This window comes from Papio anubis, chromosome X (genome assembly GCF_008728515.1).
Source record: "Papio anubis isolate 15944 chromosome X, Panubis1.0, whole genome shotgun sequence".
Classification (NCBI taxonomy): domain Eukaryota; kingdom Metazoa; phylum Chordata; class Mammalia; order Primates; family Cercopithecidae; genus Papio; species Papio anubis.
This window is the reverse complement of record NC_044996.1, coordinates 121,714,967-121,734,169: the sequence shown is the minus strand read 5'-3', so window position 1 is coordinate 121,734,169 and position 19,203 is coordinate 121,714,967. Positions and strand designations below refer to the sequence as shown.

The 19,203-nt window shown below is 44.7% G+C and overlaps 1 protein-coding gene across 6 annotated transcripts in view; it reads right to left on the bottom strand.

Annotated features, from left to right (window-relative positions):
• Nucleotides 1-14,324: 14,324 nt before the first annotated feature.
• The window catches only part of ACOT9 (acyl-CoA thioesterase 9), a 74,265-nt gene continuing 69,386 nt past the window's right edge, over nt 14,325-19,203 (bottom strand). For 2 of the 6 annotated variants that reach the window (XM_017953828.3, XM_003917500.4), the window contains 5 exons: nt 18,684-18,774; nt 18,426-18,511; nt 17,912-17,999; nt 17,619-17,769; nt 16,921-17,241 (listed from right to left, as the gene is read on the bottom strand). In XM_017953828.3, the coding sequence (XP_017809317.1) occupies nt 17,129-17,241; nt 17,619-17,769; nt 17,912-17,999; nt 18,426-18,511; nt 18,684-18,774 (529 nt within the window). In that variant the 3' untranslated portion in view covers nt 16,921-17,128. Of the gene's footprint in view, nt 17,545-17,618; nt 17,770-17,911; nt 18,000-18,425; nt 18,512-18,683; nt 18,775-19,203 lie in introns of all 6 variants that reach the window. The other 4 variants (XR_641856.3, XM_003917499.5, XM_009197337.4 and 1 more) reach the window with 4 other exon arrangements.

The window sequence follows — 19,203 nt, the reverse complement described above, 5'->3', positions numbered from 1 at the left end:
TATTTTCTGTCTTTCCAAAGGAAGAAATGGGAGATTGAATCAAACTGAGTAACAGCAATAATGATATTTATGGAGTATATGCCATGTGCCAGGCATTGTGTTAAGCAGGTTAGGGGCATTATTTAATCCTCACAGCAACTCATTGAGTTCTTTATTTTAGAGATGAGGAAACTGAAGTGCAGGTAAATTACTTACCCACAGTCACATAGCTAGCTAGCAAAGGCAAAAATCCGACCTTGCACCCAGACAGGCTAATTCTAGTTTCTGAGTTCTTAACACTCTACTGTGGCTCACCTTTCCATAGCTTTGAGGGTAGCGGTAAAGAACACGTTGTGAGCACACTCACCTTCCACAGTAATAGGAATAGCTGGCCCCATGGCCCACTGCTCTGTAATAACATAAAGCCTTTTGCCCCCGCCCCCATCTCTAAATTTACATCTTCAGCTTGTACCAAATTTATAAATAACAAGTTAGATATTTATATTTAGTTTAACAAAATTTGAATCCTTAAATACATATAACTAACTCTTAACAAATGACCATATACAAACCTGAACTCCAGTGCTACTTCATCACCCCATTTGCCACCCCAATATGGCAATTACTTTATTGTCATTATCTGTAGACATGCCACATAGTTAAGAGACCAGGTACCCAGGAAAATTAACTTCTTGCTATCTGTCTTCCATGCTAATCTGCTAATCTCTTTGTTTTGTTTTGTTTTGTGTCTGAGACAGTGTGTCACTCTGTCACCCAGGCTGGAGTACATTGATATGGTCACAGCTTACTGCAGCCTCAACCTCCTGGGCTCAGGCAATCCTCCCACCTCAGCCCCCCAAGCAGCTGGGACTATAGGCATGCACCACCATGCCCAGCTAATTTTTATGTTTTTTGTAGAGACGGGGTTTCACCATGTGGCCCAGGCTGGTCTTGAACTCCTGAGCCTAAGCAATCCACCTGCCTCGGCCTCCCAAAGTGTGGGAAGATGCATGAGCCCCTGTGCCCAGCCATCCCCTCTCTTAATACAAAAAGCCCTTCTCCTGGGGAAAGGCCATCACTAGAAGTGGTGGGGGAATTACTGGGCTTCTGGCTGAAATAGAGTTCTGTCACAAATGGTGGGTGATTTGTAGATACATGGGAATCCAGCTGCCATTTATAACCTTTTTCTATAGCAGAGTATGTTCTAATGCTAATTTACAGTTTACATTTTATAAACCAATCTATTAGTAAAGTTGAAGACTGCTAGTACTTTGATATCTAAACAGGTTTGTGATAACCTTGTCAATAGGCCCAATACAATTGGAATTCTATATGCAGATTTCCTCCTTCCAATCTAAAAAGTACAAATGTTTTACTCATGAAATAAGCTGGTATCCCTTTTTTTAAGAGGGTCTCACTCTGACATCAATGTATTTATGTGTCTGTATATATTCATACACATACACTCCAGGCTGGAATGCAGTGGCATAATCATGGCTCACTGCAGCGTCAAATTCCTGGCCTCAAGCGATCCTCCTGCCTCAGCCTCCCAAGTCGCTGGGACTACAAGCATGCACCAGCATCTTCTTGATTAATAGTTTCCATTTTTTGGAGGTTTTCTAGCCTCCTGTTTATTTTAGTATCGTTTACAAGGAGAGCTATTTGTAGGTCCACTCAAAAAAACCAGTCATTAATGTTTCATTCAACATTCAGCAACTATTGAGCATCTAAACACTTGGCATATATCAATGACCAAATAACAAATTTCTGCCACCGAGGAGCTCAGTATTTGATTACTGAAGCGGGTGCTGATAGAATAGTAGTATCTTGGTACTCACAAGTAAGTGAAGATACATACCCTGACTTGCCACTTTTTTTTTTTTTTTTTTGAGACAGTCTCACTCTGTCACCCAAGCTGGAGTGCAGTGGCACGATTTCAGCTCACTGCAACCTCTACCTCCCAGGTTCCAGCGATTCTCCTGCCTCAGCCTCCCAAATATCTGGGATTACACGCATGTGCCTCCACGCCTGGCCAATTTTTGTATTTTTAGTAGAGATGGGGTTTCACCATGTTGCTCAGGCTGGTGTCGAACTTCTGACCTCAAGTGATCTGCCCACCTCGGCATCCCAAAGTGCTGGGATTACAGGTGTGGGCCACAGCGCCTGGCCTCTCACCACTTTTCATATTAACTGGGTGATATAAATAGCCTCTGAATAAAATAGCACTAAATACACCCCTTTTGTCAGTGCCTTTTATAAACTATCCCTTCGAAGAGCTGACTTCTGAAAGTCCATAAGTCCAAGCTTACATCTTAAAGATGGTCTCATGTGGCCATTTACAAGACTGGAAAAAGAGTTGAGAAAGGATAGTCCCCTGCCCTCCTGGAGAGGATGGACCCTGGGCCTAACCAGGATGCAGCTACTAGAGACCTAGTCCCAGAAGATACTGACCTACCAAATCTAAAGCAGTGCTTCTCAACGGGGAGGGATGGAGATTTTGCCATCAGGGGACATGGCAATATGTGGGATGTTCTTATTACCAAAACTGAAAACACCACTGGCATCTGGTGGGTAGAGGCCAGGGGTGCTGCTAAACATCCTACAATGCACAGGACAGTCCCACAACAAAGAATTATCTGCTCCAAGATGTTAATTGTGGCAATGCTGAGAAAACCCATTCTAGAGACTAAGGAAAGGAGGAGACCCATATCATTTAGTAGCTGCCTGTACAGCAGGAGGTCAGAACAATGCCACAACAGTAGGAGCTTACCCAAAATAATAGATCAAGAGATGACCTGCCCACAAACATTTAAAAAATAGTAAATAAGGCCGGATGCGGTAGCTCACGCCTATAATCCCAGCACTTTGGGAGGCTGAGGCGGGCAGATCACCTGAGGTCAGGAGTTTGAGACCAGCCTGGCCAACATGGTGAAACCCTCTCTCTACTAAAAACACAAAAATTAGCTGGGCATGGTGGTGGATGCCTATAATCCCAACTACCGGGGAGGCTGAGGCAGGAGAATTGCTTGAACCCAGGAGGCGGAGGTTGCAGTGAGCCGAGAACACGCCACTGGACTCCAGTCTTGGCAACAGAGTGAGACTCTGTCTCAAAAAATAATAATAATAATAGTAAATAAATAGGAGGCCATGTGCAGTGGCTCACGCCTATAATCCCAGCACTTTGGGAGGCCAAAGCAGGCAGATCACCTGAGGTCAGGAGTTTGAGACCAGTCTGACCAACATGGAGAAATCCTGTCTCTACTAAAAATACAAAAATTAGCCGGGTGTGGTGGCAGACACCTGTAATCCCAGCTACTCAGGAGACTGAGGCAGGAGAATCCATTGAACCTGGGAGGCAGAGGTTGCAGTGAGCCGAGATCATGCCATTGCACTCCAGCCTGGGTGACAAGACTGAAACTCCGTCTCAAAAAAAAAAAAAAAGTAAATAAATAGGTGACCGACTGGCCGCGGTGGCACACACCTGTAATCCCAGCACTATGGGAGGCCTAGGCAGGTGGATCACCTCAGATCAGGAGTTCGAGACCAGCCTGGCCAACATGGTGAAACCTCGTCTCTACTATACAAAAATTTCTAGTCTTCTGTTAAATATTTCGCAGTTAAGCTTGGCCAGTGTTCTGAAGTTTCCAGTGATCATGGTGGACAGCTCTTTCAGGGATTTCTTAGTCCCTAGAATCTCACACAAGAGATCATTCCTCACGCCCTCGCCACCACAACCCCACTGTCTCTTCTCTGTCCAAGAACTCATCTAACCCTACACCCTAAACTTCCCATCTGTCACTAGGTTTCCAGGTTGTATATTTTGTTCTCAAACACATTAACTACTATTTAATTATTTAATGATATTTTGGTATCCTAACCCCCCTATGAACTTTGTGACAACACTATGTCACTGAGAAATCTTTGAATACAAGGTTATTAATATATAAGATGTAACAAAATGTGTGTTTCAGGTAAATCATTTCATAGGCTGGGTGTGGTGGTTCACACCTGTAATCCCAGCACTTCGGGAGGCCGAGGCGGGTGAATCTTTTGAGGTCAGGAGCTCGAGATCAGCCTGGCCAACATGGTGAAACCACGTCTCTACTAAAAATACAAAAATTAGCCACACGTGCTCGCTTAAACCCAGGAGGCGGAGGTTGCAGTGAGCCGAGACTGTGTCACTGCACTCCAACTTTGGTGACAGAACGAGACTCTCTCTCAAAAAAAAAGTTTCATAAAGGTCTCTGTGGTGTGGGTGAATATATATACACATATCTATGTATTTGTGTGTCTATATATACTCATACATATATAGAGGGTCAGAAAACTTTCACAGCTGGGTACAGTGGCTCATGCCTATAATCCCAGCACTTTGGGAGGCCGAGGCAGGAAGGTCACTTGAGCCCAGGAATTTGAGACCCGCCTGGACGATATGGTGAGACCTCACCTCTACAAAAAGTACAAAAATTAGCCATACGTGGTGTCCTGTACTTGTAGTCGCAGCTGTTCCTGAATCTAAGGCAGGAGGATCACTTAAGCCCGAAAGGTCAAGCCCTCAGTGAGCTATGATTGCACCACTGCACTCCAGCCTGGGCGAGAGAGCAAGACCCTGTCTCAAGAAAAAAAAAAAAAAAGAAAGAAAGAAAAACTGTTTTTCCTCTGTTCTCACACAACAGCAACCAATACAGAAGACTTCTGTGACCAAATGTGTAGGGATTTTCCCCACCAACAGGCAAGCAATCAGTTCTGCAGTGGATACCAGCCAGGAATCTTCTGATTCAATTCAAATCTGATGCTGTCCACCTGGATATAGCATCAGAGCCCACAGGTTGAGGGCTCAGTCCCACAAGACTGCCCCACTTCAGACACCAGCTCCCAAGTACAGGCCTCTGGAACTTCTGACCGACTGACTTCAAGTTGGGGTTCCCATGACCCCCTCTTTAGGCTCAATTCACTTGTTAGAGCAGCTCACAAAACTCAGGGAAATGCCTACTTACACTTACCAGTTTCTTATGAAGGATATTTTGAAGGATACGAATAAACAGCCAGATGAAGAGGCACATAAGGTGAGGTCTGGAAGGGTCCTGAGCACAGGAGCTTCCGTTCCCATGGAGTTGGGGTACACCATCACACCAGCACACGGGTGAATTCTTGTTCACCTTCCTGCAAGCCTTCACCAGTTCAGCTGTCCAGAAGCTCTGCGTACCTGGTCCTCTTGGGCCTTTTATGGAGACTTCATTGGATAGGGATGATTGAAGCATGGACAACCCCGTCAAAATGGGATTGGATCGCTTCTTGGCATTTTGGCTAAGATCAAGTGCCAAACGTGATTGGACAAAAAGGGCATGATCTAATGCTAATAGACTGAGTGGGGAATCCTAGTAAGGCCTGTCCAGATTCCTCTTGGCCTCTCTGTACAACACTCCTTCCTCCTGGGTAGAGGGCAAGACCCTTTCTAAAATGAGGGTCTTATGACCTTCAATCAGACAAGGTAGGTCAGAGAATTTCTTTACGTCCAGCTCCAAGATATAAAGGTGGGGGCAGATTATATTTTCAGTTTCTATGGCCTGCCTCGGAGAGACAAAGGAGCAGGTGAAAAAGGAGGGTATGAGAAGGTCAGAGGGAGAGACTGTTTTCCGAGCCCTGCTTCTGAGGCCTACAGCACCCGCGCATTAAAACCAAAGACGGTCTTTTCCTTTGATCGCTCTGAAGCACTTCCAAAGCTGCTTCAGGAACCAAGGACTAAACGACAAACGCTTTAACAAAAGATATGCTTATTGTTTAATCCCTTAGGAAATAACAAGGGCTATGGGAGTTATCAGCCAGGAACCATGGACAAAAAGCTATATATATATAATGATATCTCATATATATATGCACACACACACACATACACACACAGCCGCTTCTATAAATTCATTATATTTTTTACCTAGCTTTTAAAAAGAAAAGAAAATGTTTATCATAGTTACTATGTATTTAGTTTCAGATAGCAAAGCAATTTTTACCAATCCTATTACTAACATAACAATTTTAGCATAATATTGTACATTTATGTAAAATGCTAAAAATATATTTTATTTATTTATTTTGAGACCGGCTGGAGTGCAGCGGCACGATCTCTGCTCACTGCAGCCTCTGCCTCCCAGGTTCAAGCAATTCTCCTGCCTCAGCCTCTCAAGTAGCTGGGATTACAGGCGGGCACCACCCCGTCTGGCTAATTTTTGTATTTTTAGTAGAGGCAGGGTTTCACCATGTTAGCCAGGCTGACCTCAAGTGAATGGTCCGCCTCAGCCACCCAAAGTGCTGGGATTACAGGTGTGAGCCACCGTTTCCAGCCCAAAAATATATTTTAAAAGAGCCTCCTTCCTGAGTCTTAAGCTTACAATTTTTTAAATTAACAAATTCAAAAACCAACTCGAACACACAAATTCACCTAAATCGTACATTTGTTTACACGAAATACATTTATTACCTAAATATATGCAAGGGACTTTGCTAGACAATAGGAATAAAAAGATCTGATACAATTCCTTCCCTCAAGAAGCCCACAGTCTCATAAGTGAAATAAGCATGTAAGAAAAGGAATTATGGCCAGGCACAGAGGCTTACACCTGTAATACCAACACTTTGGGAGGCCGAGGCGGGCGGATCACTTGAGCCCAGGAGTTCAAGATCAGCCTGGGCAACATAGCGAAACTCTGTCTCCACAAAAAATTTAAAAATTAGCCAGGCGTGGTGGTGCACGCCTGTAGTCCCAGCTACTCAGGAGGCTGAGGCAGGAGGCTCTCTGGAGCCCCGGGGTAGTTGAGGCTGCAGTGAGCCATGATCACACCACTGCACTCCAGCCTGGGTAACAGAGTAAGACCCTGTCTCAAATAAATAAATAAAAATTTAAAAAAGGAATTGCAATACAGTGGAATAAGTGCTAAAAACACCAACTCCTGTGGAGGTTCTATGGTGAGCACAAACAACCACAAGAAAAATCAGGGACGGAATGAGGGAACGTTTCACAGGGAAGAGGAGGTATACACCCATTTCCCATTTCTCCACTGAAGGCCATACCACCTGCAAATCGCCCTTACAGAAGAAGACAGTACTTATCACCCAACGTCAAGAGACCAAGCACTGACTGGTCTTCCTCTTTCATGATTATCTACCAGGAAATGGCACATACTTTAGAGTTAATTGGCTAGGGTTAGGGGTCTAATGTGGGGCTAAGGCCAGATGGAAATTTTAAGAATTGAATCAAGGCTGGGTGCAGGGGTTCATGTCTGTAATCCCAGCACTTTGGGAGACCAGGGCAGAAGGATCACTGGAGCCCAGGAGTCTGAGACCAGCCTGGGCAACAGAGTGAGACCCCAACTCTACAAAAAATTGTTAAAAATAGCCAGGCCTGGTGGTGTGAGCCTGTGGTCCCAGCTATTTGGGAGGCTGAGGTGGGAAGATCACTTGAGCCCAGGAGGTCCAGGCTGCAGTGAGCCGTGATCGAGCCACTGCACTCCAGCCTGGGTGACAGAGCGAGACCCTGTCTCAAATAAAACAAAAAAAAAAAGAATGGAATCTGTAGTCTTGATTTAATTCACTTCAAGCTCTGGTAATTTGGACAGTTCACTCTGGACATCAGAAACAGGATTTCCAAGTTGCGTTAAAGGGAATACACTACACTGTAACACAAAGGCCACAAGATGGCACCCAGCCCACAGAAATCAAACAGCCACTTGCAACGCCAGCGCGGGGGCAGGGGGGGTGTGGGAGGTGCCTTTCAGACTAAACTAAAAGAGCAACAACTGTCGAACGAATTTTTTTTACAAATTTAATTTATTAAAAAACAGGAAAATAACTTAGAAATTCAGAACAATTTAAAACTAAGCACAACTTAAGCAGGTATGTTAACTTATACCAAGTATACTCCTTCCATCCATGATGGAAAGTCAAACTTTTTAACCATAACCCACATAGAAGTACATTTTACATTGTGACGTAGTACTCACATAGATGTGTGTACCATGAGCATACATGTCACACAACACTTAACGTTACTATGCATGACGCATTCTGATGTTTTTTTCTTTTTTTAAATATTCAAGCCCACTCATTTTTATGTCCCACTAATTTCAAGCCCATAGTTAGTCAAGTCCCACTAATTTCAAGCCCATATATATAGAAATGTATATATATAATACATATATTTTATATATTTTTTTATGAGACAAAGTCTCACTCTGTCACCCAGGCTGGAGTGCAGTGGTGCGATCTCGGCTCACTGCAACCTCCACCTCCCGAGTTCAAGCAATTCTCCTGCCTCAGCCTCCTGAGTAGCTGGGATTACAGGCAGGCGCCACCACACCCGGCTAATATGTATTTTTAGTAGAGACGGGGTTTCACCATGTTAGTCAGGCTGGTCTAGAACTCCTGACCTCGTGATCCACCCACCTCGGCCTCCCAAAATGCTGGGATTACAGGCATGAGCCACCGTGCCCGGACAATATATATATATTATTATTTTGAGTCAGAGTCTCGCTCTGTCGCCCAGGCTGGAGTGCAGTGGCGCAATCTTGGCTCACTGCAGCCTTCGCCTCCCAGGTTAAAGCAATTACCCTGCCTCAGCCTTCCAAGTAGCTGGGACCACATGTGCGTGTCACCATGCCTGACTAGTTTTTTCATTTTTTGTGGAGATGGGTTTTGCCATGTTGGCCAGGAGGTCTTGAACTCCTGGGCTCCAGAGATCCGCCCACCTCAGCCTCCCAAAGTGCTAGGATTACAGACATGAGCCACCACGTCTGGCCCTAATCTCTTCATTTAACTCCTCTTTTCTGTTTCCTATTTTATAGTAAATTCATGATTTGGTGCCAACAGAAGGGAAAGAAAACACAAGTCAGCTGGGCGCGGTGGCTCACACCTGTAATCTCAGCACTTTGGGAGGCGAGGCAGAGGTCAGATTACCTGAGGTCAGGAGTTTGAGACTAGCCTGGCCAACATGGTGAAACCCCAGTCTCTACTAAAACTACAAAAATCAGTTGGGCGTGGTTGCGGGTGCCCGTACTCCCAGCTACTCGGGAGGCTGAGGTAGAATTGTTTGAACTCAGGAGGCGGAGGTTGCAGTGAGCTGAGATCATGCCACTGCACTCCAGCCTGGGCGACAGAGTAAGACTCCATCTCAAAAAAAAAAAAAAAGGAAAACACAAGTACATTTAGAGAGTCGATCACAATTGTAGCAAAAGTTTTATTCTAAGAGGAAATAAACCAAATGCCCAGAATATTTCAGCCATCATTCATTCTTATGGTTGAGACTTGACTGCATTCTGATCCATATATATATATGGCATTAGTTAACCCTTTACTATAACAGCTGAGAAAATATGTCAGAAATGTGGTAAAGGACCAAAATTCTAGACCTAGTCTCGCCTCTCCCAGTTATATAGTTACAAGTTAGGCTTTAGGAAGTTACCTTCCCTAAGCCTGTTTCCTCATCTGCGAAATGTGGGTAATAATAGTATTGATCTCAAAGAATTACTGTAAAGATTAAATGAGAGTATACATTTTAATGTCATTAGTACAGTGCCTGACACATATGTGTTAGCCACATATAAAAATTATATGATTACTTTTTTTTTTTTTTTTAGACAGGGTCTCCCTCTGTTGCCCAGGCTGGAGTGCAGTGCAGTGGCACGATCTTGGCTCACTACAGCCTCTGCCTCTGGGTTCAAGCAATTCTCCCACCTCAGCCTCCCAAGTAGCTGAGACTACAGATGCACACCACCAGGCCCAGCTAATTTTTCTATTTTTTTGTAGAGACAGGGTTTCACTGTGTTGCCCAGGCTGGTTTCAAACTCCTGGACTCAAGCAATCCACCAACCTCAGCCTCTCCAAGTACTGAGACGTTTCACCATGCTGGCCAGGCTGGTCTCGAACTCCTGACCTAAAGTTATCCACCCACCTTGGCCTCCCAAAGTGCTGGGATTACAGGCGTGAGCCACTGCGCCCGGCACTTACTATTTTTTTAGAGATAGGGTCTCACTCTGTTGTCTCACTCTGGAGTGCAGTGGTGCTATCACAGCTCATTGCAGCCTCGAACTCCTGGGCTCAAACAATCATTCCGCCTCAGTCTTCCAAGTAGCTGGGACTACAGGCACGTGCCACCACAACCGGCTAATATTTTATTTTCTGTAGAGATAGGGTCTCACTATGTTGCCAGGCTGGTCTTGAACTCCTGGCCTCAAGCAATCCTCCTGCCTCAGCTTCCCTAAATGCTGGGATTACAGGTATGAGCTACTGTGCCTGGCTGAAACTGTTTCTTTTTAATAGGGACGTCTTAATCATCCAATCAGTGGCCTTTTCCCAGTACTCATCCTTACCACCTTCAGTGACGCCACTGATCCCGCCATGAAAATGGCTTTGAGAGGAAGGAGGGTGGTGTGGTTAAGACCTGGAAATCTGGCTGCTCTTAGAGTCCTCAAGTCACCATTTAAGAAATCCAAGGCCGAGTGGGCACAGTGGCTCATGCCTGTAATCCCAGCTACTTGGGAGGCTAAGGTAGGAGAATCACTTGAACCCGGCAGTTGGAGGCTACAGTGAGCTGAGATCGTACCAATGCACTCCAGCCTGGGTGACAGAACAAGACTCTGTCTCAAAAAAGAAAAGAAAAGAAATCCAACCAGCCTGGTAGCTAGCCACCTCAGCCACCCCAGCTGAGGCACCAGATGGCCCAGCCCCAGATGAACAGAGCTGAGTGACCTCAGCTAATGCCACATGGAAAAGAAGAATCTCCCAGTTGAGCCCAGCCATCCCACAGAATCAAGTACATCTTTAGAAAGATAAACTGCACAAACTAATTGAAAAGAAAAAGAAAAATGTTGAAATCCCAGGGGAGTTAGGTGAACGTTCAGTTCTCCAGGAGTCAAGTGCTTGGCTCTATTCAAAGAGGTGAAAGAAAGCAGATCGGATCAGAGCAAACACAGGCATCAAATGGAACATGTTGACAGAAGATTTGGGTTGCCACAGAATCACATGGACATGCCCAACACAGTGCAAAGCATACTAGAATGAAGTAAACTCTTCTAAAGAAACCAGTGGTAAAGACACCATCCTCAAAGACTACACATTGAAGAAGTATGGAGGCGAAAACTAAGAACTTGGTAATAAATAAAGTAAAACTGGGATCTCAGCACAGACTATTTAATATAAAACAATGTCCAACTCACATGAGGAAGATGTATGGTAGAACTTAGCAGTGCTGGTCCTGGTTAAAAATTCTCCTTTAACTTTTCAGACGCAGTCTCGCTCTGTCGCCCGGGCTGGAGTGCAATGGTGCAATGTCGGCTCACTGCAATCTCCGCCTCCCAGGTTCAAGCGATTCTCCTGCCTCAGCCCCCTGAGTAGCTGGGATTACAGGCACCTGCCATCATGCCCAGCTAATTTTTGTATTTTTGTTAAAGATGGGGTTTCACCATGTTGGCCAGGCTGGTCTTGAACTCCTGACTGCAGGTGATCCACCCACCTCGGCCTCCCAAAGTGTTGGGATTACAGACGAAGCCACCGTGCCCGGCCAAAAATTCTCCTTTATTCTTTGAGAGGGACATAACACTAATAATCCAGAACCTAGTGTGTATCCTTTAGTTTGCTTCATCTCATCTTCTTAAAGTCCTGTATTAAAAATAAAAACCTCTAGCTTTTATATCTGTATTGGTAGATGCCAGATTTGGGGTGAAGATTCTGGTATCCAAAATTACGTGAACAATTTAACAAAAAGACAAAAAAGACAATAAGCAATTTAATTTCAATCTCAGTAGAATTCAAAGAAAGGCAATTAACAAATGCCAGGGGGTTTTGTTTTTGCTTTGTTTGTTTGTTTGTTTTGAGACAGGGTTTCACTTGTTGCCCAGGCTGGAGTGCAGTGGCGTGATCTTGGCTTACTACAACCTCAAATTCCTGGACTCAAGCGATGCTCCCAGTTCAGCCTCCTGAGTAGCTGGAACTACAGGTGTGCACCATCACGCTGAGAGGAGTTAGCTAGCTTTCCTTAGGTAGACAGCAAGGGGAGGGTCCCCAAAGAGCCCCCAACCCACGGGTCAGTGCCTCATCCCCACATAACATAAAAAGCAGCCTGGGGATAAAAATCAAGCTGCAGGCACCGATAAGGGAACTACCACAGGGTGGTGGTGTGCCTGGAGACAAGCCCGCGGCTGCACAGATCGGAGAACCTCCAGCCCACTCAGATAAAAACTTGCACAAACCTCCGGCTCACTCAGATAAGGGAACAAGACCTGACATAGAAATGTCTTTGTCTCTTGTATAATCATCCGGTTCCCAGGAAAAAGTTTCTTCTCCTTTTGTAGGCATGAACACTGTGGGCTCCGACGACTCCGGTGGGCCCTTTCGTTTTTCCAATGTTGAGCCCGGCCTTTAAGAATTACTTCAGCGCGATTGGTCCCGGGCCAAGCTTTCACTTCAGCTCCTGATAGGTCCCGGGCCAATCTGAGTAGCCCCAATGAATCATCAATTCAGCTCCTGATTGGTCCCGGGCCAAGCTGAATTTCACTTCCTCCAAGACAGCTCACAGACTAAGCAAATTCCTTCCCCTTCCCAGTCCGCAAAAACCCCCGACCCCAGCCTCATAGTGGGCAACCCATTCAGGCCCCCACTCTCCGCTGCGGAGAGCTTTCTTTTTCTCTTTTTCTTTTTTTTTTCCTTTTTTTGAGATGGAGTTTTGCTCTTGTTGCCCAGGCTGGAGTGCAATGGCGCGATCTCGGCTCACCACAACCTCCGCCTCCCGGGTTCGAGGGATTCTCCTCAGCCTCCCGAGTAGGTGGGACTACAGGCATGTGCCACCACGCCCCATTAATTTTGTGTTTTTAGTAAAGACACGATTTCTCCATGTTGGTCAGGCTGGTCTCGAACTCCGGACCTCAGGTGATCCACCAACCTCGACCTCCCAAAGTGCTGGGATTACAGGTGTGAGCCACCGCACCCAGCGGAGAGCTTTCTTATTTTGCTTCTTAAACTTTCACTCCAACCTCACCCTTGTGTTTGTGCTCCATGAGACAAAGAACTCTGGATACTATCTCAGACAACCAGAGATGGCTACATTTTGCTGCATTGGCGAGACTACAACACCTTGCTAATTTTTGTATTTTTGTAGAAACAGGTTTTCACCCTGTCGCCCAGGCTGGTCTTGAACTCCTGACCTCAAGCAATCTGCCTGCCTTGGCCTCCCAAAGTGCCACCACAAAACTATGAGCCACCACATCCAGCAGAATGTCATTTTTCACCTATCAAAATGGCAAAGATTTTTCTTTTTTGCTTTTTTTTTTTTTTAATTATACTTTAAGTTCTAGGGTACATGTGCATAACGTGCAGTTTTGTTACATATGTATGTATACTTGTGCCATGTTGGCGTGCTGCACCCATCAACTCGTCAGCACCCATCAACTCGTCATTTACATCAGGTATAACTCCCAATGCAATCCCTCCCCCCTCCCCCCTCCCCATAATAGGCCCCGGTGTGTGATGTTCCCCTTCCCGAGTCCAAGTGATCTCATTGTTCAGTTTCCACCTATGAGTGAGAACATGCGGTGTTTGGTTTTCTGTTCTTGTGATAGTTTGCTAAGAATGATGGTTTCCAGCTACATTCATGTCCCTACAAAGGACACAAACTCATCCTTTTTTAGGGCTGCATAGTATTCCATGGTGTATATGTGCCACATTTTCTTAATCCAGTCTGTCACTGATGGACATTTGGGTTGATTCCAAGTCTTTGCTATTGTGAATAATGCCACAATAAACATAAGTGTGCATGTGTCTTTATAGCAGCATGATTTATAATCCTTTGGGTATATACCCAGTAATGAGATGGCTGGGTCATATGGTACTTCTAGTTCTAGATCCTTGAGGAATCGCCATACTGTTTTCCATAATGGTTGAACTAGTTTACAATCCCACCAACAGTGTAAAAGTGTTCCTATTTCTCCACATCCTCTCCAGCACCTGTTGTTTCCTGACTTTTGAATGATCACCATTCTAACTGGTGTGAGATGGTATCTCATTGTGGTTTTGATTTGCATTTCTCTGATGGCCAGTGATGATGAGCATTTTTTCATGTGTCTGTTGGCTGTATGAATGTCTTCTTTTGAGAACTGTCTGTTCATATCCTGGCAAAGATATTTTTAAAAGAAAAGATAAAAATTGGCAAAGTTCAGGGAAATTGCTAATGTGTCAGTGATTGTGTGAAACTGTTCTGAAGGGTCACATGAAATACATATTCAAAGCCTTCAACGTGTGCCTACTATTTGACCTAAATATCTCATTTAATATTTTTCCAAAGAGAATAATTTAAGGGTCAAATGTTTTAGAGTATTTAGGATATTTACTGCAACATTGTTTATAATAGCAAAAAGGAAATACTAGAAAAAGCTTCAGTGTACAGCAGCAAATGGTTAAATATATAATATATAATCTATACAATAGCATGCAGTAGGTCTCTTAACTCCACTTAACACATTCACAAAACTCCCCAGGGTGCATCCCTCCCCGTTAGCCACCCCCCATCATGTCATACGTAGATACGCAAAATGCTGTATTGAAGGGCCAGGTAAATCTCAGTCAGGATGGCATTCCAGCATGGAGAGACAAGTTATTACAGTACAGCATATACTTGATTCCATGAGTCAAACTGCATGCTTCCAAGAGATAGTTGTGTTTGCTCCTGTGACTATTTCATGCTGGAGGTGCTTGTTGACACTGTGATTTCAATAAACATTACATAAACTAATATAAAAAATTGTTTGAGACAGGGTCTTTCTCTGTCACTCAGGCTGGAGTGCAGTGGTATGATCATAGCTCACTGCAGATTCAAACTCCTGGACTCAAGCAATCCACTCACCTCAGCCTCCTAACTGGGACTACAGGTGCACACCACCATGCTCGGATAATTTTTTAACTTTTTGTAGAGACAGGGTCTCACTATGTTTCCCAGGCTGGTCTCAAGCGATCCTCCCACCTCAGTCTCCCAAAGTGCTGACATTATAGGCATGAGCCACCACTGTGCCTGGCCTAAAAATTTTTTGTTAAAAATGTTTTCCACCGGCCGGGTGCAGTGGCTCACGCCTGTAATCCCAGCACTTTGGGAGGCCAAGGTAGGTGGATCACCTGAGGTCAGGAATTCGAGACCAGCCTGGCCAACATGGTGAAACCTCGTCTCTACTATACAAAAATTAGCCAGGCGTGGGGGCGGACACCTGTAATCCCAGCTACTCAGGAGGCTGAGGCAGGAGAATTGCTTGAACCCAGGAGGCAGAGGTTGCATTGAGCTGAGATCGTGCCACTGCACTCCAGCCAGGGTGACAGAGTAAAACTCTGTCTTAAAAAAAAAAAGCTTTCCACCTAATTCTGAGGCAGAGCCAAGTTTGTGAACACTAATGTAGAACCCACAGTAAATATTGCTTCCTTCTTGGGAGCACTTTTCCCAGAGATTATTTTTTTTTCTAAGTTACCTTCCTGTTGAAAAAGAAGCGGTCTTGGCTGATTTTTTGGGGGTTTTGTTTTTTTTGAGATGGAGTCTCGCTCTGTCACCCAGGCTGGAGTGCAGTGGTACAATCTCGGCTCACTGCAAGCTCCGCCTCCCGGGTTCAAGCAATTCTCTGCCTCAGCCTCCCGAGTAGCTGGGATTACAGGCACCCACCACCACGCTCGGTTAATTTTTGTATTTTTAGTAGAAATGGGGTTTCACCATCTTGGCCAGGCTGGTCTTGAACTCCTGACCTCATGATCCATCCACCTCGGCCTCCAAAGTGCTGGGATTACAAGTATAAGCTACCACGCCCTGCCACCTAGGAGGCAGATTAACGGGAATGCCTCCCTTGGGCTTCCTAGGTGACACTGTGATATTAGGTATGACCTCTCTTGCTCTATTCCTTGAAAGCAGTACAGGTACTGGTCAAGAGTGCCCTGGACCCACATTGCCTGGTTTTGAATCCCAGCACCTCCACATGTTACACGTCAGACCTCGAGCAAGTTACTTAAGCTCTCTTGTGCTTCAGTTTCCTGAATGGCCTAACCCTAAGAGGGGGTTACAGAATGTGCCTCATAGTGTTGATTGGAAGAAATAAAGGAGCTCAGACCTGCCAAGTGCTGAGGATGGTGCCTACCTAGCACATGGCAATGCTCCATAAACGTAAGCAGCTATTATTATTGTGGTTCCTATTTTTTAAATCAGATATATCCTGCCTAGCCACCAGCAGAATGTGCTAAATAGCTGTCCGGTGAATGAAAGAATGACCAAATGGTCCTGTGTTTTTCCTTATCTAGATCATCTCTACACACCTCCTCATGGTATGGTTTCAGACCCAAATCTTCCCACAAATCTTTACAGATGCAGTATCTTTTGTTAAATCCCTTCACCCCAACTTTTCATCTACCCTCTGACAACAAAAGTTGGGAAATAGAGGGAAGCAAAGGAATCATGTATGGCTGATGGGATTTAGACAGCACAGAGGAACTGGTTAGGTTTAAAGAATGGCATCCAAACACCCTGGCAGGAAACCTTGTATACTGACAGTTGCAACATGTGTAAGAAAAGAATGAATCCAATGCTATCCTCAATTATTTATTTTTGAGACAGAGTCTCATTCTGTCGCCCAGGCTGGAGTGCAGTGGTGCGATCTCAGCTCAATGCAACCTCCACCTCCTGGGTTCAAGCAATTCTCCTGCCTCATCCTCCCAAGTAGCTGGGGCTACAGGCACACGCCACCATACCCGGCTAATTTTTTGTATTTTTAGTAGAGATGGGGTTTCACCATGTTGGCCAAGATGGTCTTGATCTCCTGACCCTCATGATCCACCCGCCTCAGCCTCCCAAAGTGCTGGGATTATAGGAATGAGCCACCGCACCCAGTCTCTCAATTTTTTTTGTTTGTTTTTTTAGAAGATAGGAGGCAACATGGTAGGTTCATAATTTAAAAATTGTTTTGAAAGTATTTATTGTTTAATAATTCTTTCTCCCCTCAGCCCCATCTGGCCACTCTCTCTTTCTGCTTTTCTGATCATCCTAAAGGCTGAATACATCCTCCTCCTGTATGGAGGATAAGATGCAACACTCAAACCAATACACTTGATCAGGTCTTCATTAGATACCACGTCACTGGGTGGAGTGCTAGTTTTCAACAAATGTGGTGTTCCTAGGGTTCCAAAGGTAGTCCTTTCTCACGGTCGCTGGGCCACTCATGGAGTTGAAATGCCGCTGCCCATCTAAGTACAACATGGACTCTGAAACACAAGAGAGAACCCTGGAGAAACTTGTAACACCTTAGAAAGCCACCATATAAACACAAGACTACTTGGGAACACTGGGACAGAACAAGATGCATTGTTGGGCCAGGGGTGTGCCACATTCCCAAAGGAGCAGGCCATGACTCCTGTCCCCTTCCTTTGGCTGGATCAGGTTTTGACTACCAGTGGCTGCTTGCCTGCCTGGGGGCCACAGGCATCTTTGGTCTTCAGAGCTGCCAAATCTCAAAAGCAAAATCTCCTAAAGACATGCTTTTGTGCTGACAGGCATCAATACACTTCCTACAATTCAAAAGGAGAAAAATGTCCTTAGAAGTTCTTCCCTTTGTTAGGGACAAGCAATAATCACTATTTACCTCCATATGTTTTGGGGAAAACCAATGGCACTTCTTTTTCTGACATGAACGTGAAATGAAAGACATTGGTGGTTGTATGCTCCTTCTCCTGCAGGGACGCCACTTCACTGTGTACTCTGACTTGAATGTAATTATTCTGAGTAAAGCATACCTAACAGATTATAGACACTATAGTCAGTCAACTGCATTAGGAAGGGGAAAAAGACAGTCATAAAACAGTGGCTTTTGGATATAGAAACTTCTAGGCTCAAATGAAAAAAAAAGTTGTATGTCAACTCTCATCACACACCTACCTGCGAAGAAAGAAAGAGCAATGAGCCAACCTCAACAGGTTTCTGAAACATGATGTCATCTACTGCTACCACAAACGGTCGAGAACCACTATTGGGGGGAAAGACAGAATTTGGGGTATACTACAAAATTCAGATGATCTCAATTTTTTTCCCTAACAACTAGCTGAAGCAAAATAACAATGAATGAAGAATAAACTTAGACAAGGGGGAAAAGATCCTACCAGTGAGGAATGGTAAGAGATGCCATCGTGAGCAGATTAGGGCCAAAATAACTGTATCTTTTCCCTCCTACATATCATCACTGTATTTTCTCAGTGGTTTTTCAAATGTATGAACTTACAAAGTCAGAAACAACCTTCTAAAATGAAGATCAAACTCAGCTGGTATCAGTGTGGTATTCATTTAAAAACATAACATATTCCCACACACACCCAGACTGGTCTGAAATGTTTCATTTCAGTGGGGTGATATAAATTGCTTCTCAGAAGTTAAGACTGCCTTACATATAACTCACCCAAAGCTACAGGCAGTAGCCCACCCAAGTTCATATGCTTTCCTCATAAGGAAACCACCAAAGATCCGATTGAAAATGTTCCGCTCCTACAGGACATAAATAAATATCAATGAATACAAACTTATGGCCACCTTTGTATACAGAACAGAGGAATTAACAATGCCACAGGACAAAGGCCAGTTTAAAGGTGTGTCAAATCTTGGACAAATATCATGAATGGAAGCTATCCTATTCAGATTTCTCACTAAATTATAATACCTGAGGGTGGCAAATTTCCAAACTCTTCAGTTTTGAATTCTCCATCCACACTGCATTAGGGGGCAAAACTCGACTCCGAAAACTTATAGTCCTATACAAATGAATATTTATTAAACCCTGTTAATGCCATGGTTCTCTTGTTGAAAAGTAAAAACATTTGCAAGTCACTCCCAATACACTCAGACAATTGTGGCTCTAAAGAAGGCCAAGGTTTAGGCCAGGCACGGTGGCTCATGCCTGTAATCCCAGCACTTTGGGAGGCCGAGGCTGGCAGATCACCTGAGGTCAGGAGCTTGAGACCAGCCTGGCCAACATGGTGAAACCCCCATCTCTACTAAAAATACCAAAAAAAAAAATTAGCTGGGCGTGGTGACAGGCACCCGTAATCCCACCTACTTGGGAGGCTGAGATGGGAGAATTGCTTGAACCCGGGAGGCAGAGGTTGTAGTGAGCCAAGATCATGCCACTGCATTCCAGCCTGGGCGGCAGGGTAAGACTCCGTCTCAAAAAAAAAAAAAAG